At 34.1% G+C, this 27822-nt stretch overlaps 1 protein-coding gene across 13 annotated transcripts in view; it reads left to right on the top strand.

The window, feature by feature from the left end:
• Positions 1 to 27822, top strand: part of DGKB (diacylglycerol kinase beta) — a 475249-nt gene that overhangs the window by 226635 nt on the left and 220792 nt on the right. For 10 of the 13 annotated variants that reach the window (XM_054059507.1, XM_054059512.1, XM_054059504.1 and 7 more), the window contains 7 exons: positions 134 to 251; positions 2967 to 3055; positions 3137 to 3253; positions 7459 to 7557; positions 15470 to 15502; positions 19206 to 19322; positions 23229 to 23302. In XM_054059507.1, coding sequence (XP_053915482.1) covers positions 134 to 251; positions 2967 to 3055; positions 3137 to 3253; positions 7459 to 7557; positions 15470 to 15502; positions 19206 to 19322; positions 23229 to 23302 — 647 coding nt within the window. The remainder of the gene's footprint in view (positions 1 to 133; positions 252 to 2966; positions 3056 to 3136; positions 3254 to 7458; positions 7558 to 15469; positions 15503 to 19205; positions 19323 to 23228; positions 23303 to 27822) is intronic. The other 3 variants (XM_054059508.1, XM_054059513.1, XM_054059514.1) reach the window with 1 other exon arrangement.

The following is a 27822-nucleotide window of genomic DNA, read 5'->3' on the forward strand; positions in this document are numbered from 1 at the left end:
CTGGTGCAGAGTATTAAACAAAGTAACAGCTTGTCTTTTACATTCTTGAGTCAATCTCTGATTTTTATTGGCACTTATATATTTCATTGTTTATTTTATTAAGTGAAATCTGTTTATTTTATGTGTTGTGCAGAATGTGAAAGATGATGGGCAGCATGTATGGAGACTGAAACACTTTAACAAGCCAGCCTACTGTAATCTTTGTTTGAACATGCTAATCGGAGTAGGCAAGCAAGGTCTCTGCTGTTCTTGTGAGTATAAACAATTCCATGTGCATACATGCCTGTTTGTAGAAATGTTGCGCTTGCTGCAAGACAAAGAACCAGTAGCCTTTCAGTACAACCCGTTGCCAGCACAGTGATTTCTCCCCCTTTGTCTCCTATGCTTGAGTGCTCAAGGTTCCATCTTTAATTTTTCAGGATATGCAACCTTCAAAATTACTGTTTGAGGGAGTTTTCTCTATTATACTAGCTCTCAATGTTAGCTCCCTTTGAAATCTGCCTCTCTTCTAATTTTTTTTTTATTTTAGCAACTGTCTTGCTTAATTTTCAACCTTATATTTTTGTTATTCGTCTTCTGTATTTATTAATTTTTCATAGTCTTTAATAAGTATCAACTTGATTAGCATCTAAATCCCATATTTCTGTATTTAATTTTTCCACAGAATTCATGTTTTGTAAATTGAAAAGGTCAAAATCCCATTTTCTCAGAAATCAGGTTTCTGTAACACTTCTAAATTTTTGCATGTCTACTTAACTTGTAATTATCAATCGCAGTCTTGCCATCCTTTCACTTATTGATGATAGATTTTAAGGTAAAGGAACACAGAAAAACTACTGCATCATATATGACCTTTGTTAGACTATTAGATGCAGTTACTACCGTTCACTTCCTTGACTTACGTGTGTCTCTCCTGATAATCTGTATTTGACCGTCTTATAACCTGTATCTTGATACACAAAATCTTGCCGAAATATACCTCATCTCTGTTTGACTGTTTCAAGAGGTGGATGATCTATATCTTTCTTTTGTAGTGTGTTCCAATGATTAATCACTTTTTTTCAACAAAGACCTATTTTCTGATTTGAATATGTCTGGTAGATGGTTCCAATGATTGGTTCGTGTTATACCCTTCTCCATTACATTAATGAGATGTACCCACTGTATTCTTCTCATGATGGTATCAAGTCACCTTTCATTGTTCTTTTTGATAAATTAATCAGTTTCTTAGTGTAACTTACTTTCTTCTCTTTTGGTGTGAATGATAGCCCATCACAGCTGATTAGGACCTTTCTGCCTGTACAGTTCTATTGATTTAATTTGAGATAAGTCTGAATGACTGAGGATTTGGGAATTGGCCATTTCTCTCCTCTGTGAGCCACAGATCTCTTTAAAATGTAATACAAATCTAAATCCTCCATCACGATTTCATTCACAGTACTATGGAATGAGAGAGATATGTTTATTAAAATCCAAACAAATAGAAATTGTATAACTTCAGACTAATAAATGCCAGTGACAGTAACTGGTATATATGTATGACATGCGAATTGACTGTTAGATCTTGAAATGTTACATTCTTTAATGTTCTTCTATGCTAGACTGAAGTAACCAATCCTTGTGAGGGAATATGAGACCCATATACGTTTGAAAGAGAAAATTCTGTTGAACAAATAATGTAGATCTTTTTCTTTGGTAGTTATCAGAAATGTAACGTAAACTGCCCCCAAAAGACCAGCCTTACATGAGCTGTAATTTTCTGTGCTGTGATGTACCTTTTTAAAACCTTTTTGTTATTGTGTTTGGCATTTGTTTGGTAAGAACAATGGTCCCAAGGTACGTGAAGAGCATCCACATGCTCTTTTCAGTTACGTCATGCAGCAAGGGGCATGAGTCTACTTACAAAACTGCTTCCTTATCTTGCTAAGATTTTCTCTGGTATATTTTCAAAGCATTGCTATAGATTTCATTATTTGCATTTTAGATTGTGTGGGAGGAAAAAAAAAAAAAAAGAAACTGCAGGGGGTCTCACCATCCCTCCATGGTCCAATCAACAATGTTACTCCCTGCAGTTTGTCTGATTAATGGCTGCGCCTCCCACTGGGTTTGTGTAATAGGTGCAAGCAAGGTGTTTAGAAGTACTTTGTGCTTAATTGCTCTCGAGGTCAAAAGCGTGAGACATACACCATGCAGGGAGAAATTAATTCTCAGTTCTTAATAGTTGACTTTACTGAATGCAGGTACAAGCTGTAGCATTATTTCCTCATCTAGGCAGAGTTGTATAGTTGAAGTCAGGAGAGCTTTCCATTTTTACATTGACATTTGTATGTTTTCTAAATGCATCTAGTGTGATCTAGATACAGATGTGGTCAACAACAGTAGTTACCTACAACTGGTGTGGAGGGATTAGGGAAAAAAAAAAGGCTTCTCAGGTGGAAGTAGAGTTTGGGAAAGTAAGAGTTAAAGTCAGGGTGATTACTTGCATTGCGTGAAAATAATTGCTATCAGAAAATGGACTAATCAGCCATTTAAGATTGATAAATCAATGGAAGAAACAACATAAACTCATTGGCTTTTATTTTTGTGCTTGCCAGCTGCGGTCATGCCTATAGTTCGAAAAATATAGATTTCTTTTTACTAGCAACTGACACCAAACCATTTGGCAGTCATCAATTTGTCTTTAATATTTTTGTCATTTGGGAATTATTGTGAAAAAATTTAGTGAGCTCTGATTTAATTAAGCATTTCCTGTTATGCAATGATAGTGCATTCTTGGATTTCTCACTTGCATAATATTTCCTGTTCTAATTGGCCTTTTGTATTCCATGGAAAAAGCAATCTAGTTTGAGTTTTCGTTGACTGATTGGTTTGATTATATAGAGATGGCATGCTGGTAACGTTGTTTCATAAAAATGTAGTCGGAAACATCATTGCCTCAACATCTATTTATGTGTTTCTTTTTCCAGTTTGCAAGTATACAGTCCATGAACGCTGTGTCTCAAGAGCTCCCGCATCTTGCATCAAAACCTATGTGAAGTCCAAAAAGAATACTGATGTAAGTTTAGGGTAGTATTAACTTTGCTGTGTACCTGTTAACTTTAGTAACTCTATGTATATCCACACTTTTCTTTTGCAGGTAATGCACCATTTCTGGGTAGAAGGAAATTGTCCAACAAAATGTGATAAGTGTCACAAAACTATAAAATGTTACCAAGGCTTGACTGGACTTCACTGTGTTTGGTGTCAGATCACAGTGAGTATACTATATCTAAATCTTTAGCACAGATTAGAGAGAAAAATCTGCATATCTTTTTTTATAGCATCCTAATTCAAAAGGTCTTATCCAGTTTTCTCATAAGGAATGGATAGTATGTGTTTAAGAAATGATAAATACAAAATATTCATAGAAGTCCTTAATAGTTGCAACTGAATATGCTCAAAGCTGTACCCTACTTCAAGACAATATAAAAATGGAATTAAAACACATGATTCTAAAGAGCAGAGTTTCCTAATCTACACTGTAGAAAGATTTTTATAAAAGAGTTTTCACTACTGGGAAAAGTGAAGGTCACTGTGACACTAGTCTAAAACCCCAGTTTGTGGTGTACTGACAAGCAGATGAAATTGAGGACATCTAATAGTATACAGTGATTTCAAATGTCTGGTGATAAGAGCAGAGACATCTTGATAATATACTAATCTGTGCACCAAGTCTAATATACACAACTTTTGTGTACTCCTTATTCAGCAGGAACCGATAACTGGAACTAATGACATTCAAGGAACACTGCTCTTATAAGCGAGATCTTCATGCTAGAAGAAGCAACGCCAGTATTTCTGTTTCTAGCCAGGGCAAGATTTAAATCTAAATGGGGAGAGATTTAACCTTCTAGGATTTTTGCTTTTTTGCTGATATCATTATTATTATTATCATTGTTGTTATGGAACAGCAGTTGTTTGTTCGGTGTTTTAAATAATATGAGACCGAGGCATTAGTGAATGTTTGGGTTGTTGGTTTTTTTTTTTTTCAGCGCACAAGTTTGGATGTTTTATGAAATATTTTCTTAACACAGGAATACAAAATATGAAACATCATCAAAGAAAATAGATCCAGGACACTTTCAGTGATAAGCTGTTATGATTACTTAAAACCCAATATTTTAGAAGAAAGCAAATATGTAGTCCAGATTGCTGTCAAAATTTGGATAATTTATTTAGAAAATGAAACACCCAATCCAAAATTTTTGCATACAGATAATTAAATTTAGGCTCTGGCTATCTCTGTTTAGGTAGATAACTAGGAATGTTCTGCTCTAGATATACTTGTGTTTACATTTGTGTAGTGTGTATTTCATTCAAGAAATGCTATTATTTAAGGCTCCCTCTTGAAGTCAAAGGAAGCTGCAAATTCTGTAGCTCCTCAGAAGAATTTTTTTCTCATTTTTTCAAGTGAATCTGGACCAGATCCATAAGGGCCTTTTACTTCTTGAACACATAAAGATTTAGAGGACTTCCATAAGAACTGAGATTCACTGAGGGAATGCCAAGAAATGATTTGTCATTGAAATCACTGTGAAGGGAGAGGCTAAAGGATTTTGAAAATATCTTACGTGCTTGTGTACATATTTAAAAGCTTAAATATCTATCAAAAATCCGATTAAAATTGGCCTGTGTTATTTTAAATATGTTGACACTGAAGTTTATTTTAATTAATAAATAAAATTAATAAATAACTTTTGCAATTGTATTTCCATCGATAATGTAAAGATTTTTATTTTCTATAAAAGTAATGAATTTTCAGAGTAAATTTATCTTTAATATTTTAATATTTTTATTTCATTTTTATGGTTTAGATATAAATTAGATGCATAAGTGAAGAATTGATATTTTAAAACTTTTAAAAATACTGCTAATAATGTTATTCAGTCTCCAATTCACTTTTCTTGCAATTCCGTATATTCTGTTGCAGTATTTTTCTTTGCTTAAAGTAATAACTTTATTACTGAAAAAACAGTATTTCAAATTTCATGTTTCATGATTTTTGAATGGATACTTTGAAATTATATAATGATTATCACATCCTTCATACATTTTCAGCTCCTTGCACAACACTACATTTAGGGTTTGTTGCTGACATTTTTGTAATGTAAGAGGATACTAGTTATTATGCAACTAATTCTGAGCCTCTTTCATGCATTTTAAATGTCTTGCAACTTAATAGGGTCACTTCTAGTGTCAGATCACTGAATCAAATCCTGAAAATTAGAAATGTTTTTCACTAAGGAGGTTTGTTAGACTGACTTCTCAGCCAGGCCCATGATTCCTTCTTCTATACACTCTGTAGTTCTCTATCACAGTCTTATAAAAGATTTTTCCTAGTTTTCACCAAATATGTTTTCTCCTACTTTGCAGGCATCTGGTTGTGAGGGAGGTAAAATTCTGAAGACACTAGGTTTGGGATAAGGGAATTTGGGGGAAATGTATTTAAAGCGTGCTAAACCATTTTCTTGAGAAGAGATGCATATTATTTTATTTCATTGTGTCAAAGTGTTATTTTCATTAAAGTTATGTATCTTCTACCATTTCTATTGTATCCTATGTGCCAATTCTGTTGTTAAAGATCAGCAGAAACTAATAAGAAGATTAAGCTATTTTTTTCATAGATAAGTTTGCATGCCATGGAGTAGCAAAGCTGCTAATTACCACTGAATGTGTGAAGATACTTTTATTTGATGTAACATGGCATGGTGTGCATTAATTACGGTACAAGTAGCCTTACCACTGAGTCAGAGAATTAGCATGACAAATGACTTAGATTACAGGGCTACCAAAATACCCTCACAATAAGGTTTTAGTACTCAAGAATAAATCGAAACTCGTTAGACTTTTATTTTCTGTTGCTAAGTAACTGCCTGAAAAGGTAACTTTGCAGTATAAATGAATATGGACAAGGCTAATATTAGGTGCCATTCAGTTCAAAATTCAGAAATGTTATGTCAACATTAACTGTGCCAGACAACTTTATGAAGACCATATTACCGGTAAAGCTTCTATACATCAGCAACTGGTACAATTTTATTGTAATTTTAATAGAGTTCATACTGACATAGTTAAATCATCTAAGAGAAACTGAATCAGTGATTGGAAAAACATGATTTACAGATACAGACATTGAACTAAAGATTTTATAACAGCTATTGAACCTGTTGAACTAATGCTGTATACTACCTACTAAACTCATTAAATCCTTTTTTAAATATGATTTTTACTTCAGAACTTTTGATATTTATCATGCTGATTACTTTCTTTTAATGCAAATACTTGTATCTTCTCTAAAAGTAAAATATTCATCTCTATGGGAAATGCATGTGTTATTTGAAGAAGTTAATGCACAGTTTATTGATTCAATGGAGAAATAATAAACTTTCATACAATTTCAAAATATAAAGTTGTATTTTATTGTGGCTATCTGTAATAATATTTTGAAGTATACCAATTAAATATGAGTGCTTTGCATGATCTGGGCGCACAACTTTGCCTTTGTATTGTGTGGCTGGATGCATCTGTTGAAATGTTCTGTTTGGAGACATTTGAATTGAGTTAAATCTCAAGAACAACAAGAACTCTTGGTTGCTGATGCAAAATATTGCAATAAATATGTCATTATTTGTTGGCATTTTACGTTGATGTTATGTACAAGTTTTTTCCTTACACCTTTATATCAATATGGAAGTAAGCCAATGCTCTTTCAGTCAACAGACCTGAGGATATTCTTTCCATGTTTTCAGAGTAGAACTCTTTGCTTTCAGGAAAACTGGATGAATGTTAAGAATAAAGTAGAAAAAGAGGAGTAATTCAGGATCCTTAGAAGTCAATGGAAGCCTGAAGTCTTGATTCAATCAACACCAAAATTTCCACAGATAACTTAAAGTTCTTATATATCCCTACATTATTGTCATATGTTTCATATATATTTTCTTAGATATGGCAACATCACAATTGAGTTGGTAGTGACTTTATCAGCTTCAGGTAGGAAGCAGAGTTATGCCAATAATACCAAAGGCTGCCCTGAATTGCCCTAGATTGCCCACAAGTTGAACAGAAGTTCCTGACTCAATGCAAGAAGCTGTCTTCTGAGATTAAGGTTTTAATCACAAATAACACTATGTGGATGTTAATGTATTGCTATGCAATGTTCTCATTTTGTGTGCTGGACCACACGTGCAATTTCCAAACTGGAAAATATTTTGATGCACTGTTCTTTGCTTCAGTATAAATTAATCGGTTTTGTCAATCCTAAGAGGCTTTCCACTGCAGTGTTTTATTTTCCTTGTGGTACTCTAGTAATAATGGAATTAATATATTGTATCTAAACTCACCCCATTCTAGGATGCCCATTTTCTTAGATTATGGTAGTAAGATGTCTAAGTTGAATCTTCCTTTTGTGTCTCCCCATAGTTGCATAACAAATGCGCTTCACACCTAAAACCTGAATGTGACTGTGGACCTTTGAAGGACCATATTTTACCACCTACATCAATCTGCCCGGTAGTATTGGTGAGTTGTCCATATTTTTATTTCAGATGTAATCCTCTGTCATTGGTAATGGCTAAAACAATGCCATACTCTGACAAAACACCAGAATATTTTTTAAATTCACAGAACTGTGTGAACCTTAGACACAATGGGTAATCCTGGCTAATGAGTTTATAGGCACAAGTGTGCTTTGGTCCTCTGCATATTGCATTTTTTTTCATGTGAGAATGAACTTTCTGTAGAGCATATTATAACTGAAGCTGACTCAGGTTTTATCACTTACTCAGATTGTACTTACCAGAAACTGTATAGGCAGAACACTTGTACATTTTACATCTTTTATAGATCCAGGTTCCCAGAATAATGAAGTTATTCTTATGGGCAGTTTTTGCTTGGAATGCATATTGTATATCTGCAATGCTGAGGTCTCTGATCTAAGCCGGAGGTTACCTAGAATGATGACACTGGTCTTGCACTAAGCTATGCATCAACATTATGCTATATTTTATTGTGCAGTAGTGGACAGTAAATTTATCTTGTCCACAAAAACAATAACTCAGTTCAATGAAAATAAAAATGCGTGCTATGTGTAGGTTGTATAGAAAAGAGCTGAGCAGTTTATTATGAAAAAAGAGCTTTGGAATTAACTTATGTATTCATATATTAAACTGGATGTTCTATGCCTTTGAAAGTCATAGCATTATCACATTCATAACAGAACAGATGTGTGTGGTCCTCTTACTTTAAATATATTCCGTAGTAAGTGTAAGAAATTCTTGAACTTAAGGAACAATGACTTATTGCAGGGAAGAAACCCAAGAAACTATGCCTTCTAATCTCAAACCTGTTTCTGATCATTAAGAATTAAATTCATGCTTGTTGTAAAGTACTTGTTTTCTGAATATCTTTTTGGCTGTTTATAAATCTGCTAAGGGGTGGGTGCTAGACTTTGGCCCTCTGCCTGACTGAACTGGGACCATTCCATTGCTGTCAGTGAAGGTAAAGCAATGGAAAGCTGGCTTTAGCATTTATGAGGTATTTGTCACTATTTATGAGAAGTTATAAGAGTAGTTTTATAGTTAGTCTGTAATAGTATTTTGATACTACCTGGTCATGTTCTGAATAATAATTCTAAAATATTATTTTACGTTTTTTGAATGATTACATTCTGCATTACGTTATTTAATTTTCAGGATTTTAGGTTGTACTTTAGAAGTTAACATATAGAAATTGTGATTTTCTTATTGGACTGTTTTTGTTTTATTGTTATTTATTGTTTGCCATCCTTGTAAACTGAATAAAGCCTTAGCATGAAATTTCATCTGCAATTCTATTTGTGTAACTCCATTTTCTTTTCAGGAGAGGAAGAGCTATAGAGGAATTAAGATTTTCATTCCACAATTGGAGTTTAATTAAGTTTTTTAGAGGATATATAGAACCACTCTAGAGTCAGATCACCCTTGAATAGATTTGTTTTCTCTGCAAGTTTTGAAGACATGAACACAAGTAAATACGTTTTCCTGTATCAGAGTCATGTTTCAGTATTACATACTAATAATGTAACATAAAACATGTATTTCAGCACATTGTATATTGTTAGGAAAGAAAAGTGTGTTTTACTATGACTTAATGGGAACTTTATAATTTCATAGTATATTTGTTCATCTAGTAGTTTCTTAAAAAAAATGCATTAAAATCCTGAGCATACTTATGTTACAAATAATACATCAGTGACCTAGCTAATAGGAGTTCCTCCTAGAAATTATTTGTTACAGTGTGCGTATTATTTATCTTAGTAATTTTTTTGTTAGTTTCTCTCATTTCCTGTTATGGGGATTCTTTTTGAGAAACAGCTCTTCAGCGTATGTGAAACCATAGCTCTCAATAGTGACAGCAAAATTGGTGAATATATCTGTGTCAAAACTGCCTAAAGATACATTGGTAAGTGTATGTGTTAATAGAAATCATGTGTTCAGGCGTACTAAGTCTGATATAATTGGCAATGGAAGGGTGTGTTTCACGTAGGGCACACATTTAGCTTCAGTGATCAGCTGAGCAGTAATATTATTGCAAAGCTACATATATATGGAATGCAAAGAAAAGCAGATAACTGTTTTCACATAACACTTTCTATATTAGATATATCCTTGAGTATTTTGAGGTATCACAGAAGAACATATTTTCCCATAGAAATAAGTTTTTTTCCTTTTCCCATAGAATAAGTTTTTTTCCTTTTTCCTTTTCCCATAGAATAAGTTGCAGGAGTTGTGGGAAAACAGCAAGCTGAAAAATCTTGTATCTTTGGTATCCCAAAAGTTTTAGCCCTCCCTCCCATCTGTAACTTTGGAAGTCCAGACTTCTTCCAGAAAACTGATAGAGTTCCTCTCAAACCAACATGCCTTCTCATAAGTTTACCTTCAAGAGTACAGACAGTACTCCCTTCCAATCTTTTTCATGAACGAAGGACATTAATTTTCTCACCTTTCTTATCCAGCATGTCTCATTTCTTCAGTTCTTGCAATGTGCAACCTTGACTCTTTCTGCAGAGATAAAGAGAATATTTTTCATAAATTGAATTTCACAGCAACATGTATTGTACTGGAGCTACCAAACTCTCAGCTGCAATTTCTTGTGCGAGTCCATATCCTCTAAGTTTTTCCATTTCCTAGATATCCATTGACATTCAAAATGACTGCTGCAACTGTGAAGAAGAAATAACAAAACTACTCTTCCTGATAGTAATATCACAAGGGGTTAAATTTCCCTTCCCTTAAACATAGCATAGCCATGTCAGCTCATGTGACTCTTCTAAATTACTTATTTAGTGTCTCTTTAGACAGAAGAGAGACCATAAAATGCTATGAACGGCATGATCCTCTCATACTGTCTCTTAATGGCTGGAGACGGAACCTAAATGACTGGTCATCTGGAAGTTAAGTGGTTGGTCTAAGTTAAATAAGAGGGCTTCCATCTTCAAAACTACGCAAAATAGAACTTGTCAAATGTTATTCCCAAATATTGATATTTCAGGTACATTCCCAGCTGAAAAACCACAGGGAAACTAATGCAATTGATACTGTGTATGTGGTGAAAGCATTACATATCTGTCTGGATTTGATGCCATGTAAAGATTTTCCATATCTCACTGAGAAACTTCTCAATGTTTTAATAAAATGTAGTCTGTCAACTTTAACCCTAGTCCTTATTACTTTTCTGTTTACTGTATATAAGGCTTGTTGTACGGCGAAGTTTTTTGTTCAAGTTAAATGAGTTTTGTTATAAACTGTGTGTGCAGATCTCAAGTGATAGTCTTTTAAGAGATGCCAACTACACTTTAAAGTTACTGTCTTTTATTTCGGTAACGTTTTAATTAATTCATACTGATTGGATAAATGTACATTGAGACTTGTTTTCTAATGAGGGCACATTTAGAGGAAAGGTTTTGCATCATTCTGATATCCTGTGGGTAATTATATTCTAATTATGTGGTGGGGGAAAAAGTCTATAACTCAGTGCTGATATTGTTCATTGGACCCAATTAATTACATGCACATAATGAAAGTTCATGATAAGGTTGACTGGCAGTGAGTTTAAAAATCTTTAACTCAATTGAATCCTAGCCTACCAAGAGTATAGAATTAGATCATAACCAGATTAAAAAAAGGGTATTGGAATGAGATGAGTGAGTAGTGAAGAAAAAAGACCGGTCTCTCCTTATGATATTGCATCAGTCCCCGTCCCCTTAATAAGACAGAAAAGACAAAATGCTAACATACATTTTTGGCTTCTTCATTTCATGCCTTCCTTTACTTTGCTGTGTTTATTGATGAACACTTAGGATATTCTAATTTGTATTTATGTTTGTAGAAAATTAATTAGATTTTTGTATTTCCCACCAAAATAGATATAGCCTTGGGTAACGACTAATCAACAAATAAAAACCTATTATTTAATAAATAAATATGTATTTCTAATACATGATGATTTTGATTCTCCTGTCATTTATGTGAGTTTTAGAATGAATTATCTTTTCCTTAATTTCTAACATTGGTTTTGAAAACTATAATGAAAAGTGTTAATCGTGGAATAAAAAGAAAATTATGGAGTAAATTGTGAAACATAAGGTACCGTGATTACTGTGTCAGCATTACTACATGGCAGTTATCACTGTCTCCATAGTAACCAGTTTATTTCAAAGGGGGAGGGTCTGGTATAGTACTGAAGACAAGAATTGAAATAAATAAAATTTAAAATTGGATATGTTTCCTTGTATTCAATTTTCAATGTAATTGTTCAGCATTCTGGGACAAATTGTTCATTAGGATAAAAAGTTTGGAACAACTCAGTTTTTGTTTCTTTTATGAATGAATTTGCCTTTTGTCTAGTGAAGTTGCTTATATTTTTTTAGGACAAAACCATTTAAGCCATAATTCTATTCATATAAGTATAGATTATAAATATAGGGATAATTCAGTATATATAAAAAATATACATATATTTTATACATAAAATACCATCATAAGTTGAATTCATTTGACTTCTTATTTCAAAATATAAATGGCTGTATATTTTGGTGGAGGAAACAGATGTATCTCATTTGTGTTTGAGTTGGTTTGGCATTTTATTGTACAAGAACATAAATATTAAAAAAAACCCCTTTTATTTATAACCAGTTCTATTTAAGCACGTAAAATTATATACACAGCAGATTACAAGTATTGTAGGTAAGAAATGTGCCTTCTACAACTACACGATTATGATCTATATCTTCAAATTTTTGTGTGAATATTGCAGTGTGTTGAAGTGCTGGCAAAAAGTAATGCAGAATTAAAATTCAAGAGATTCTACCAGAATTTTCTCTGACCACCAGTGTTTAGAGAGACTAGATAGAAAAAGCTAATGATTGAATAATGATTGCAACATAGTTTGATATAGTTTTTCAATGTCTAATAACACGTTTTACTAATTAAATTTTCCTGTCAGGTAGGTACATGTTATTCACATAGGAAAGCAGAGATGTAGAGAGAAAAAGAGAATTAGCAGTTGCTGATTGAAGAACAAGTTTTCTTAATCCCTTTTCCAGTTTTTAATCCTAAAATTTTCTTGGTTTTATGGTAGTAGAGATCAGTTTTAACTCGGTTGAATCCAATCTTAACGTGGAGTGCAGAAAGTCAGTGCAGCGCGTAAGCATCTTTATGGATATCTCGATCCTTTGAAGTTGAGTACTAGCTTATTCTGAGTTTCTGAACAAAGATACTACAAATAAAAAAAAAACCAAACCCTCAGTTATTTCAATATATATTCTATAGGAGGAAATTGAAGTGTGGTTGTTGAGTATGACACGGCAACTGAAACACATTTAAAGAACAAAACAAAGCACTTTTTTCATTTTCAATGGCTATCGTATTGTAGATTCAGTTCTCTAAGAATCTGAACCAGACTTGAAATATAATGGTGTGCTTATCTACACTAAGAGATTTTTCATTTCTTTGAAGTGAGAAGGAAATTAATAATTGCCCTGGAGGAAAATGTATCTTCCTAACTAATTATCTGTTCAGCAAATACAGTTCAATGTTAAAATAATAAGATGCTGATAAACTCAAATGGCAGCCATTCAATCATTTTAAGTTATATCTAGTTGCCTGCCCACAATTCCTCACTACTGTCTGTCCCCAAGTTTATTCCTTACATATTCTCCCCTTGGAGTCAACATGTTTTTATTTTCAAAGTTCTTTTCCAACTCTTTTCTTTTTGATGAGGGGTGTATATAATTGCCTGCTGTAGCACGAGTTCATTTTAGGTTGCAAATTAAATTTAAAGTTTTGGGCACCACTGTTGTTGCATGGGTGCAAATCATAAGGCAAGTTATCTTCAGCCACCTAAATTAACTAAGGCCAACATGCTAAATGAGAAATACTTTGTTGTGATTTTGATATATAATTATTTTCATATTTATTAAGACATTCAAGCAAGACAAAATATGTATATAAAGCTATTATGTAGCAGTTCCTTGTTCAGAAGTCTCGAGGTCGGTGATTTTGGAAGATATTCTTAAATGACATTGTCTCCATTCCAGCTTTGTCTTTTTGCACGTATTTAGGCAACTAGTATCATAAGTGACAAAATACATCCTAATTTACATAATGTGGGGTTTTTTTTTCTCTTAACTGCAATGTTTCTATCAAGACAGCTCTCAAATTAATTTGAATCCTTAACTTTCCTTTTAGTACGGGCATGTACAGCTCACTGGACAGTATTTCTGCTAGTGGATTGGTCAGTAATATTGTACAGAGAATGACTTTTAGCTTCAGCCGCTGGTGTAATCCTGGGTATTGTGCTACAGCTCTATGAGTATGATCTGATGTCCGAATATTGGCCCTTCTGATTTTAGGTACATAGGTTTAGAGCTGGAAATACAGAGAAAACTTTATCGAGTACATTTTTTGAAATATTTTAGCACATCTAAATCGTAATTAGTGGGATGTAATAGATATTATATCTAAAAATGTGGAATCGAATAGCTTCCCAGGATTTTGGGGTAGTGGTAGTGGTTTTTTTTGCAGTTTTCAGGTTGTTTGAATCTTTGACACTTTTTGATTATTGTTTAACTATGGATAGAATTTGCATGGAATGGAATTTTTGTAAGCAGGATCTTGAATACCACATAGGCTTACAAAATGACAGTCTAGGAGTACCCGTTTAATATTTCTTTACATATTAAAGTGCATTTTTTACATCCTGTGGAGATTCCCATGTCATTAAAATAGCCCTAAGTAATTATGAAACAACCTTCCTCCAAGTTCCTTAAAAAAAAATCCCAAACCATCAGTTTGATATTCATCACACATTTAAACTTCCATGGCCTTCATCCTGCAAACATCGGAGAGTACCTTTACACAGTGTTCTATGCATTCCATCTGATCTTCTATGACCAGATTCAGCCGATCAATATCTTTCAAGTTCAAGTTTCAGAATTCTAAAACAATTTTTTTTTAAATAAATGTTTCTGTTTATGCGTATTAACATAGAATTTGGCGCTCTCCTTATGTCTCTCCATCTCCATGTTGGGTTTTAATGTATATGCGTCATCAAAGGCATATTGTATAAAAGAAGTAACCATGGTACAGAAATAATCACAACTTTTCAGTAGTTACTTGATAAACTGTCTAATGGTATTACCCATTCGTTAATGATTTTACAAACTTATTTAATGTATAAATAAAATGTAGTTTAATATGTAAAGGAAATTGTTTTAAATAATCTCTGCTGTGTACAAAATAATCCAGAAAAATAGATTTGCACTTACTGATTAAGAGACGAAGTTATTAAGGTTTATTAAGAGACAATTTTTGCTGCATTGGCACTGGATTCTGTGCCAGCAGTTAAAATGGAAAGAGGTAACTATTTATTAAGCCATTACTTACTATTCATCTGTTCCCTTGTAAAAGACATTATAGGGTATGGTATTCCTAACTGTTACTGTGTAAAGACTGTACTTCTGTATAAGAAAGAGTGGAAGTACTTTTTGAGGATGTATGTGGTATAGCTTCTCAGTTGTAGTAGAAGAAAGCTTTTTAAGTAAGATTCCTCCCATTGGATGAGGATTCAAAAACTTGGAAGATAAGATAAAAAGAACACTCCTGAGGTACCAGGTATCTCTTTTTCCTATTCAAAACAATAAAGTCCTTAAGTTTTCTAGTACTTATGGCTAGTGATAAAATGATCCTACACGTACTTCTCAGAATGCAAATTATATGATATGACAGTTAAAACATTGGGGGAGTTGGGTTGTGCAAATGTGTAAAAAAAGCGCTGTGTCATTTGTTGTTAAGTACAACTGCTACAAGGTAACGTTCCTTGTGAACACTCTCTCCGTGCTCCTTACTGTCCCAGCTGTTCAGTGTTGCAGCCTAATGTTTTCTTTTTCCAACAGACGCTACCTGCTTTAGGAGGTTTGCTCCCTGAGGTGCGTAATGGGAGGCATCCTTGTACGCAAGAGTACTAATGGATCAAGATAAAGTACATTCTTTTTGCTATAAAGTGCATTTTGAGGCTGAACTAAAAATCTAGAAATGATATTCTGTGTTATCATCTGGAAGGCCCCGTCTTATTTATCAATCTTTTTTCTTATTTGGATGAATAAGGGATAGATACAATTGAGTAGTTCTTATCTGACAGTGATCTCTCTGGAGCAGTACTGAATGGTAGAAGCTCCAGTTAATGGATGTTGACTTCAAAGTGGGAGTTCAAGGCGAGAAAAAAATAAGGTATGAGAGGTGCAAAAATGAGTGGAAAAAAAATTTGTTGCGGTAAGTACAGTTTTGAAAGGTACATGCTCTGACACATACCAAAAGAACAGAACAGCTTGATTTTTTTTGAGCCATCAAAATGTACAATAGCTTTTGAAATGCTGTATTCAGTATCTCTATTAACCTCATGCATGTCCACTAAACAAAATGGTTCACATTAATCATTTTGTATGCTTTAATTAACAAGATATTAAATACAGCACAACTGTATTTTTCAAACAACAGTTTGAAAAATAAATTTTTGTGTTTTGTAAAACCACTTATTCAACGCATGTAAAATTTTCCTTAACTTTGCTAGAATTTGTAGGCTTTTTTCCACAGATGATTTTGTTATTATCATGCTAAAAAATTACACTGTTTAGGTCCTGACACTCTTGGAGTAATGTTATAGTAATGTTCTAGTTCAAGAAAGTAAATTATTTAGTGATTAGAAAGCCAGCTTTTTATTTCATATGCAAAACAGTATCTGTGCAAGAATATTTAAAATATATTTTTAATAAAATAATATTTTTTTTGTATTCCATTAGTAAATGTATTCATTAGAGTTAAGATATACATTATTATATTATTTCATAGAAACTGCATGTCAGTTCCTCAGTAGTATGACACTAATCTAAAAATTAAAGGATATATATCTGTAGGAAATGTAGGATCTCCTAGGAGCTTCTTCAGAAATGTTTCAGAGAGGGCTGTTCTTATATGTGTTAACAGGTATTGTGATACCGTATGCATATAAGATGGGTGATATGGAACACTATGTACTTTCCTCAAAAATCATCATTGAAGGAAGCAGACTTTGAATGATAATGAGATTAGATATGCATGGGTTTTTTTACTAACACTCAGACAATTCTGTATTGTGAATATACTTTTTCCCTTTATATTGTGTAAGGCATCTGGCCTAATTTTGTGTAGTTGCTGCTCGGGAGAAGATGTCTTTGTCTGTTGGTCAAACAATTATTTTACTTACGGGACAGATAATACTAATTGGATAAGGAATGTTGCTATTGCAGCAGTCATTGAAGCTGAGGGTATTTACTGTTCTGTGTATCATGCTGAATATCCAAAATTTTGCTTCAGGTAATTGTTATAGCATTTTGCTTGTGAATGATTGATAACAGCAGGTTTGGGCACTGCAGTAAGCATCCTTTATGTAAAGACAATTCTCAGCATTATATAAATACTTTATCAGTAAGTAATAGCATTATGTATGCAAGAAGATTTTTAGTGCCACACTTTATAAGTCGGCCTCTTTTGAACAGTCTTTTTATGACTTCTCTGAATGCACATTCTCGGTGTGCTGGAACTGTTCCTCTCTGTTAGCTGGTTCTTTGAGCTATCACAAATATGTTGTGTAGCTTAACTTCTTTTTTTTTTTTAGACTTTTTAAAATTTGCTCTCCATCTCTGATTTTTGCTTAGAAATTGGGGTTTATTATTAGCAATTTGTCTCCATTACTGACATCTGATTTGATTATTTGAAGATGTTACAATATCCAAGAGCCTGCTTTGGCCATAATATAAAAATCTGTGTAATGTGGTATGCTTACTTGTTTTAAAAGTTAGTGACCTTTAAGGTTAGTTATTTACAAAGTTATTTAGAACCCCAAAGCTGCTTCTTATATACGTACTGAAGTGTGAAGCTTCCTTGGTAGTGAATTTTCTTACTCACTGTCCTTGGCACTAACCAATGTTATTGTGTGTTAATGTTTTATATTAGTTCATAAATGTTATTCTGTTTGTTTGCATCATCCTAGTTCTAGTTTCTAAAGAATCATCAAATAAATGAGTGCAGAGTCGATGATTTCTTAGGCAGTGGTATAGACGGTGTTTATCTGTGCTTTAAATGTTAGGGCTCAGATTAACAGCTGTAATTGCTTTTACTCTTTTCTGTTTAAAGCAATGATAATGTAGTGTACTCTTGGACCTCCTTTTGCTAAGTTACTCGAAGCATCCAAGAGCTCAGTTAACTAACCTCTTTAGGACTTTCACTGCATACAGGAAATAGTGTAGACTCTCCTGATTCTTTTCTGTAGTATATGTTTCTCCATCCTTTTATAGGAAATGTGGTCAGATTGGCATAGTTCTGCAAAGCACTTGGCTACCCAAAGCAGCCTGGGGTGACTTAGGCTGCTGTTTGCATCAGGACTACGTTGAGTCTGTGTCAGCCTCCAAATTTAAGGAAACTAAGGATGGTATAAAAACAGAGGTGTTCCACATCTGTGTTAGAAAATACTGTATTAAGCTGGGAGGTTTTCCCTTCCTGCCAGACAATCTGTGTCAATGTTTCTTGCCAGTTTAAACTGTTCCAGAAAGTGTGGCATGGATTAATTGCTAGTGCAATCCCTAAGGCTTTATCAGAGGTAGCACAGAGAAGGGTTTGGCCTGGTTTGGAACTTAAATGGTATCATTTAATGAACTGCATCCTAAGTACAGTTGCAGGGGGTGCACCAGTGTCCTTCGTGCTCCTTTCTTGTGCAGCACCTTTGTGCCAGCCCATTCCCTTGACTCGTTTAAAGCCGCCTTGTGCTTTTAAAGTGAGGAAAGTGACTGGGATGCAGTTGGGATTGGGGATATTGTTTCTATTTGATAAACATCTGTTGTCTTAATTTGTGGTGCATTTTTGGACAACTTAGGAGGGCATGCTGGGTGCAGTTTATTAATAGGATAAATCAGATGCAAAGAACAAGGGCATTTTTTTTTTTTATTAGTTTGTAGTTCTCTGGAATGAGCTGACAACATACTTCTGAGCTTTTCCCTTTCAGATAACCACCTGATTGTGCTGTATATCAATATCAAAAGTTGCCAGTTGTTTAGGATTCAATGTAGATTCTGGTTTCTTTCTGATACAAAATATGTATTTTATAAAAAGCTATTCAGCCAGTTGGTTATGGTACATTTAGACCAGGTGTATTTTGCCAAAGTGGTAAAGTACTCTTGTAGCATCCCACAATCGCTAGCAGTTAGGATGAAATTTTGATAAACTACTGATCTGTTATCAATTTATTTGTTAAACAATCAAATATATTGTATGATTTGCTTTCAAGTTTCAGAATACCATCCTGGCAATGTCAGATTATCCTTTCACTTCATTGCATTAATTTGTGTTGTGACTGCACACCTTTCATCTATCCATTGCCTAGTCATTATGGAATGTCCAGGCACATAGATAGATGTTATGTGAAGTGGCCAGACATTGTATAATAACTTGACTGAGATCTCATTTTCATTAAAGCGGAATCTGACATTGCTGTCTAGTCAAAAAACAACTTTGTGGAGGCAAAATCTCAGTTACAGTTGTACTGCGTTATATAGTATGTTAAAAATCTTCCATTTTCTCCTTTTCTTTTCATTTTTCAAGGAAAGACAGGCAACGGTGAAAAAAGAAAAGAGTTGCCCCCAGCAAATGAACAAACTGGGAGAACGGAACAAAATGCAAAGAGCAAATTCTGTCACCGTAGATGGACAAGGTCTTCAGGTGTGATTATTGTTATTTTAATTTGAAAGAGATACTTGTAGGTATGAAAGCAATGACAGAGTGAACAATCTGTAAAATGAAATGTTTCCTATACAGTTACTTTTCTAATATTTCACTTCTGCATTTAAAAATACAATAGGTAAATTATTCCATCTGTACAGAAATCTTTCAGTGCAAGTCTTCTCACATGACTGATAGGATTTCCTAAGACATTAAGAGGGAGGGAAAACTTGCTCTACAACACTTGTATTATGAGGTGAAGCTGAACTCAGTTGTTTTAGCATCTGTCAGACAGCGTTAGGTGAATTTCCATTATAAATATGAGTCTTTGTCTTGATAATTATTCACTATTTTCATTTGGATCCATTAGTTAATGAATAGAGTAAATGTTGAGGATGTTATTTGTTCAGGTATTTCCAAGCAGGGTATTTGGCACATCAAAAATAACAGTGGAGAGACGCAAGGTAGTTTCAGTAATAGCAATATCTGCATTTGCCATCCAGATTGTCTGTGACAGAGCATAAAGTAGAAAGGCTAGACTATTCATTGACAGAAAGCTCAAGTTATGTCCAGTCAGTTACAGTATGACTAATAAACTGCTGCTAAAGGAAGCATACAGAGCTTTCTAAATTTTGAGTGATATCTGTGCAATTCCAGTGAGCCCAGATACAGAAGCATCCTTGACATCTCCTTTCAGCAGCAACACCATGTATCATTATGGATTTTGGTTTTCCTTCAATCCTTACATTGCTTATGTTTGTATTATATTTTCAACTATTTTTCAAGTCACTGTTTCCCATTCACGCAATACAGTGCCTGCGATATATTGGCTGGTCTGTTCAAGACAATGAACTCCTAGCGTCACCAACTCTTGTGTATACAACCTTAAATTTTTAAAATTTCTGCTTTCAGGTAGTTAGGGCATAAAATTTTCTATAACTTTGTTACTATCATCCAAACCCTGTGTTCTGTCTTGTCTTTCTATAATTAATGCAAAGCCTTGGATTCATCATTGCTTTTGTTATCTTTATTATCGCTCGAGAAGGAGGAGAAAACAGAGTGAGGACTAAGATCGTAGAATAATTACTAAGTGGATTTGAGGTGTTTTCTGAAGTGCTTAGTGTTATTCTTTAATGCCACATCTACAGTGTAATGCATTACTGGTAATCACAGTGATAACATTAGCAATAATTCTGCAGTGATGTCCCTAATTTACTGATTATATTGTGGTCTTTGTTTTTCTCTGTTGGATAAAACTGGGTTTGAGTAACAGGAATCCATCTTAGCACCAACTATTAGATTTTTGATTGGTATCAATACTGATAATCTGATAATTGTGAAGGCTGGGTGGATCTTGAATGGTACCATAGTGAAAGGCTAAGATCAGTGAGACTGTTCTGTTTTTTTTCACTGACAGATTGTATAATTTTGGACCTATTTCCGCAAAGATGTAGGATTCCATAACTATAACTTGTAATTAGTATTTTTGCCTAAAGATAGTCTGGAGCAAAAAATTTCTGTAGCTTATCAAAGTGTACTGCCCTAACTTCCATATCTGTCCAAAGTGTGCTATTCTGATACTCTGATTTTGCTGGCATGGTCTGGTTTAAACAAGATCTTCGGTGAACGAGAAAAGGATTGTTGTGACTCTTTTCGGAACGTTTTTAAACAGAAAACTTGAACGTTATGTTAATTACATTTATTTGTGGTTTGAGTTCCCAAGCTAACATATCAAAGATACCCAGCAAACTTTCATACTGCTCTTGTTAGTCCTTTGTTTTCAATATGGGAGAAGCTATATATAGTTGGTCCACTATATATTTTTTTTACTTTTAAATCATTTTCCCTATCCCTTCTGGGAGATTGCCTTTAAGTAATGCTAGCTTAAGGCTTGAAAATGTTCAGCAACTTACTCTAAATCTTTAGTCACATTGTTTCATATATGGAAAGATCTATGTAGTGATGAAAGATCATTTGTAGTGATGAAAAGAGACTTTATTTTGGAATTTAGTGGAACGCAAACTGATTATTAGATGTATTTGATGGTCCTAAACCTTATTGTAATAATATGGTTAAATTTTGAAATAGAAGATTTAAAATAAAAATAAGTTCATCATTTAGCTTTTGCCAAGAAAAGTATCAATACTAAACCTTCCTTCCATCAGACAGCAGTGAGCAGATAACTTAGTGGCAGTGGAGTTCTGCACAACTTAAAGACAATTAATCATAGTTAAGCACATTCATCTTACTTCTTTCTAGCTAACCAGCATAATGATCAGGATTATTATTTCTAATTAGAGGAAGTAATAGATCATGTATAACCTTAGGATGAGTCTCATTAATTAACCTGCGTCCTAAGGGATTTCAGTAGGTAGTCCATCTCTGTCACAATGAGCACCATTGGTTTACACTTAGTTCCTAGGAACAAACATCATGGGAATTGGCTAAATAACTAAAATTGATTAAAACAGTAGATAAAAATTAAATATATGACAAACTTCACTATATCCTGCAATTTGATATATGTTTCAACATGCAGCACTTTATTGTAACAACATACTATGCCAGAATGTGATACGGAGTTGGTTTTATGCTAGGTTTAATTCCACTGAGTTTGTTGCAGTTTTTCATTATTTTCATTATTATATATTTCCAATATATATATTGGAACAGATTTGGATCCATTGTTTGTGAAGTTCTGAGTGGAGTTGACACACTAGTGCCAAACATTTCCTATCAGAAGAAAAGTGCTATTAGAAGCCGATAGGATTATATGCCTATGTCTATAGGATGGCTGTAAGACTCCTTAGCTATCATGTTTCTCAGGTTCTGCCTTAAATTACATTTTATGAAATCTTCAGCTGAAAAGATTTTGTTATTTCAGGAATTATGAATAAGGATTTGGAGCAAGAGCTTTCAGTATATCACTCTGAAACAAGACAAAGCTTCAACTCCAGAGTTGTTAGTGCATGACTTTGGAGATGTTGACTTTGGACTCAGTATGCTTTTACACATTCTAGAATTGATATATGTTTAAAAGTGATAATTTTAAATATGAATAGTCTAGCTTTATGGTTTAAAAACAAGATATATTAGAGAGATACCTGACGTAACTCATGTTCTTCACATCTGTGGATCAAAGGCAGTGAACACGCACATTTTACAGTATCTGAAAATGCAGAGTAACACTAACTGCTTAGAAGGAATGTGTTAGTTTGCAAAGCTAAACATTAATGTGAACATGTAAAATCTCCTATGCACAAAAGAATTAAAAAGCATGGTGGAAGCCATTCTTTCTTTCAGTTTATCTTCCTCTCTGTTCTTTTCTGTAGGCTTACCTTTCCTCTGCAAGTTTTCTTCTATATTGTTTTTCCAGCTTTCTAAGGTGTTTAAAGGAACTCACTATTGTTATTGTAGTTACAATTCTAAAAGTGTGTGATTTCATACCATATCAAATATTACACTTTCTTTAATGAAAAAGAAATAGAAAATATTCTGTCAAGTTTAAAATTGCATCTAGCTATGTTTCGCCTTTATAGTATAGTGTCATTTCTTACAACAAAATATGGTTTCTTCATAGCTTTTTTGATAGGAAGTTACTCTACTGTCAGAATCAGTCATGCATTTCTTGCCTTTAAAGTTTTCTTCTCTACTGATGGATGTAACATTTATATATAAATATTTCAAAGGAATTATAGGTCAAAATGGCATCAGCTGTAAGACAGACAGCTAGCATTAAAAAAGTCACTTGCAGTTTCTGGCAAATTAATGAATAATTTGCTTCCAGCTGGATTACATAGCATAACATAGAGTTTGCATTAAGCTTTTTGTTTTTTGTCTACTATAGGAAAAAAATGAATGCAACACACAGCATTAATGAGTAGCTGTGTTATTCCCTTCTTTTAGATCACTCCAGTTCCAGGCACTCATCCACTTTTAGTTTTTGTCAATCCTAAAAGTGGTGGGAAACAAGGAGAAAGGTAAGGTATATTTGTTGTTTGTTTTTTTTCCTCTTTCTGATCTCTATGATATGTTTAAAAATGTATGTTAAAAGTTTTTATGTGAAAAGAAATCCAACATTTTGTGTTGTTATTGCCTCACATTTGAACATCACCGCCCTGGTTAGAAATCGCACACAGTACCGTATAGTCATAAATCCTGCAGTTGAAAAACAGAATGGGTTATATACAAAAGTTTCATTTCACAGCAGAAAAAGTAGCTTTACTCAGTGTATGGTTTTGTGTGATTTTTCACAAAGATGTAAGTTGCTATATTTTGCATTACAACTTTGAATTTATAACAGTTTTCTTTTAGTCTCTGCAATAATTACGCAGACAAGCCAATAATTTAAATTGGAAACAGTATTCCATTTTCTGATGTATGATTTGCCTTTCAAAGATTTAGTGAGTAAACTCTCTAACCTCTCCATAAGATTTCCTACAAAGAAACCTTTTGATTTCTGTAGATAGAAAGCATTCTAACAATCCAGTTAAAGTTTTTAAGTCCCATCACACAAACTTTAAAGACATGCTTAATTGTGTATGTGTCAGTAATTACATTGATTTATAGTCAAAATGCCTGTTTATGTTTAAATGTTAGTGTATCAGAGGTGTGATAAAATAGAGGTAAGGAACATTTTCCTCCTACTCTGTTCATCAAACTCAGGCAGAAATGCTGAAGTAGTTACCCCGATGAGATTTTTCAGAGTGTACATCAGAATCACAAGTGCTGACAATATGGCCATTTTTGGTCATCGCATAATTCCCCAAATTTTTATGGCCTAGCTTACCAGGTCAGTGCTGTAATTTATCCTTCAAGTCTTGAAAACAATCTTTAGGTGAAGATCAGGCTGAAGATTACACCTGTGGATGCTGGATGGTGTGAATACCCAGAAGCACAGAAGGAGGGATCCAGCATGAGTCTAAAGCTTGGAACCAAGCAAGTAAACTGCAAGTGGGCCAGCTTTCCCTGCTTCTTCCTCACTGCCTCCATTAGATCACTTCTTTCAAAGCGTGCCTTAAAGTAAACGAACAGAAAGGACAAAATCCTGCAGAGTAGATGTTAAAGCTACTAACCAAATGATCAAAAAGATTCATTCTTAACAGTTTCAAGAACATGCCTTTGCAATCACAGCAAACCCATGTGATCCATTCTGAGCATTTGTGTTTCAGACGTGACAGTAGTGTGAGGTGAGGTAGCCCTGGTCTTCTGTGCAGTGAGCGGTGTTGTGAAAGGTAACGCACTAGCGCTCAGCTTGATATCTTTGTAGTACTGATATCAAGTGAGTAGATCAGGGATCCAGTCTGGAGTTATGTAGGTGAGAGGCAGGTTATAGAACTGCAATTACATAGTTAGTCATAACCTAGAAACAATTAAACGAAATGCAATTTCACAGCTTTCCCTTCCCAGCTCATAATTGGTCTCAAGTGTTACTATCCAAATGGGCTTAATGCTCAGGGGATGTCATTTAATGTTAGATACACTCCAGAGTAAAATCAAGTTTAAAATCTGATCTACTTCCCAAGCTCCTATTCCCATTCACATATTGCAGTCTGACACATCTCAGTTTATGTTAATGCAACTGTTACTGAGGCCAAGCAAATCGCAGGAAAGATTTGAATTTTAAAAATTAATGCCTTATACATGCTTCATTCACTAACATCATTACCTACAAGTGTCATTACACAATGAAGTGTATAGTATGAGGGCAGCCATCAGCAGCTGAGTATGGTGAAGTATGGGGATCTCTTAAATGGGCTTTGATACCACACAAAAAATATGTTAAATTGCATAGTAATGTATCAAGGCTGCACTCAATATTTCTGTGTTAGGAGGAGCACGTCAAAAGGTCAACTGCTTAGTCATGTAGACTTATCTCAAGTCATTTAGCAGCAGGAGATAATATCTCATGGTTAGATCTGAAACTGGATTCAAAAAGAGTAAAGAAGTTCACATGTTGACTATTTGATTAGAAGGGGGTTTGCCTTCTGCCTTTTAGGTGTTGAAGTTTTATATCAATACCAGTAACAAAATTATAAAATAAGAATTTTAAAAGTGCATATGACCTTGAAGATTTAATCTAAGGGATGAAAATTTTTTCAGGTAACAATTTTACTTCTCCTTGTTTTTTTTTTTATCTGGCTGTTCTACAGTCATTAACTAGAAAGAGAAGAATCCCGTATTTCCTACTCACCCTCCACCTCTGTGACAGTTATATGTTGTGAAAAGTAAAATCACAGGTCATTTGAAGACATAAATAGCTTTGCATAATGCACAGTTGTGATTTACAGCGTTTTTGTAGTCTGGTCAGGTATTGAGAGGCTAGGAGTAGAGGTTTCACTGTAACAGAATTAAGACTTCCACATTAGTGGGGGAGGGGGGAATCCACAACCTACTAATTTTTGTAGGTGAGAATTTCATTATCTTGACTCATTCAGATTAAGGAGATCTTTTTCTGAAAGCTATTCTTCAGTCTTTACTTAGGATTTTCTGTATTTGAGAGATCATGATGAATGAAGTTATGATTTCTAATTGACTTTCATTGAGCACAGAAAGGTCATTGCAGATACTGTCAAGACTCCAGTGTTCCCACAGTTCCCCGTATGAGATTTTATGCTTGCCATATGGTAACCCAGCCCATTTCATTGCCCTTAGACTTACAGAGAGTGTACGTGTCCATCTGACAACCAGTTGAATAAAAGCAATGCAAATAATCCTCTTGTCCTTCCCTGTGGTATGTTCCTTTTTTTTTTTTTCATACCTCTTGAATGCAAATGAAAAGAACTGAGGATCACTTTAAGATAAGAAAAGTTATGTGGTTTAGGTTTTCGTTTTGACTATTAGAACAGAGGGGTGGTGGGAAACAAATAGATACAAAGAAAAGGTGCATTCAGAACACAAAAATACCTTTTTCTACAACTGTATCTAATTACCTCATGACCTTCAGATATAATTGCAAAACGAAGGGCTATGAAATTAACACAGTTGTACTTTCTTCTCAATGGAGAGATTAATACTTATTGCCCATCCTCTGAAATATAAATACATTTCCAATTATTTGGATTTAAATTATTTAGAACAATGGATAATAGATGTTTATAATAAAATAGGACAAAAATATAATTAAATGTTTGTGAATAAGCAATTGACAAAATAGAATTAAAGTTGCTGAGTTTAAGCCTTTCCCACACCAAAAGAGGATTTTAAATAAGCATGAGTTTAGACAGGAGTTCAGCAAACCTAATCAAGTATCTTCCTCAAGCTATATCACATTGTAACATGTTTTCAGTGGGTGTGCATAAAATGGACAGATATGGTTAATTTAATCAGAAAAAGAATTGCAGTATGTCCGTTTCATCCTAAAGCTAGCAGTGCTGTATGTCGGTATTTAAGATCTGACTCATCAAGACAACAGCTTTCAGTTATCTGCAAATATAATATATGTGTTTAGTACATCATTGCAAAAATAGTTTCTTTCAACAGAAAGAATATACAGCAGACATATAGTGATTCTAAAGACTGTTACTGTTAAGGGTAATGCTTCTCACATAAGAGTCCTTCTAAATCATGATGTTGTTTTGCCATACTCATTACTTTGTTTTCCACTTCCTCATTTTCCAATTTATTTGCCTGACCAGCAGGTGAATTTAAACAATTGTTTCCTTGACAAATGTGCGGTTGGATGCACTGGAGATCAGCTTCTGTACGCTGACGTTTCCTGCTGACTCCATGTTCAGTGTCTGTGCAGTACAGGTTGATGATATCTTTGACCTTTGTTGCTTTCAAATAGCTTTGGTTCAGAGTAACTCTTCCTTCCTACCCTCTGATTAATCTGGCTTTATAAGCTCTTATTTAGCATTGAGACAAAATGTAGAAGCAATTTCATATTATATTTTTCAAATATTGCATGTCTAGGAGAGAAGATGGCTAGCATTCTTTTACTTTTAGTGAGGAGTTCATGGCTTCTTTCTTTTCTGCCATTAGATTAAATTAAGCCCACACTGCCTACATCTTGAATGGTCACACCCCAAATGACTGAGGATGCATCCCCATGTTGTCAGAAGTCACTACTATGGCTGGCTTCTTCCCCGGTGTAGTCAACTTTTCTGCCAGTTTTGAATTGCCCATGTGTTTCTGTCTGTCTGTCTGTCTGTCTCTTCTATTTCTCTAAAGGAATGATCTTACGCCTTCAGGAGACAGCTCAGTCTAGCTTAGCCAAGGGCACACATGAGTATTTTCTTCAGCAGCGGAGCTGTTTTAAAATGATCCCAGCTCTCTTGGCTGCTCCTGCTGTAATTTTCTGCCTCCTCGGTTATGCTAGTGCAGCAGTAATATTTTGAGATTCATATGAGATCACAGACATGATTTAAAGGAAAAGAAATAATAACAATAAAAAACTTTTCTGCGGGTTTGTGTTTTATATTGAAGCTTGTAGTTTTGAGGGTCACAGAATAATCCTGCAAATGGTTACAGAAGTACAACTGTTTGTTGATAAACTGTG

The sequence above is a fragment of the Cuculus canorus genome, chromosome 2, assembly GCF_017976375.1.
Source record: "Cuculus canorus isolate bCucCan1 chromosome 2, bCucCan1.pri, whole genome shotgun sequence".
Taxonomy (NCBI): Eukaryota; Metazoa; Chordata; class Aves; order Cuculiformes; family Cuculidae; genus Cuculus; species Cuculus canorus.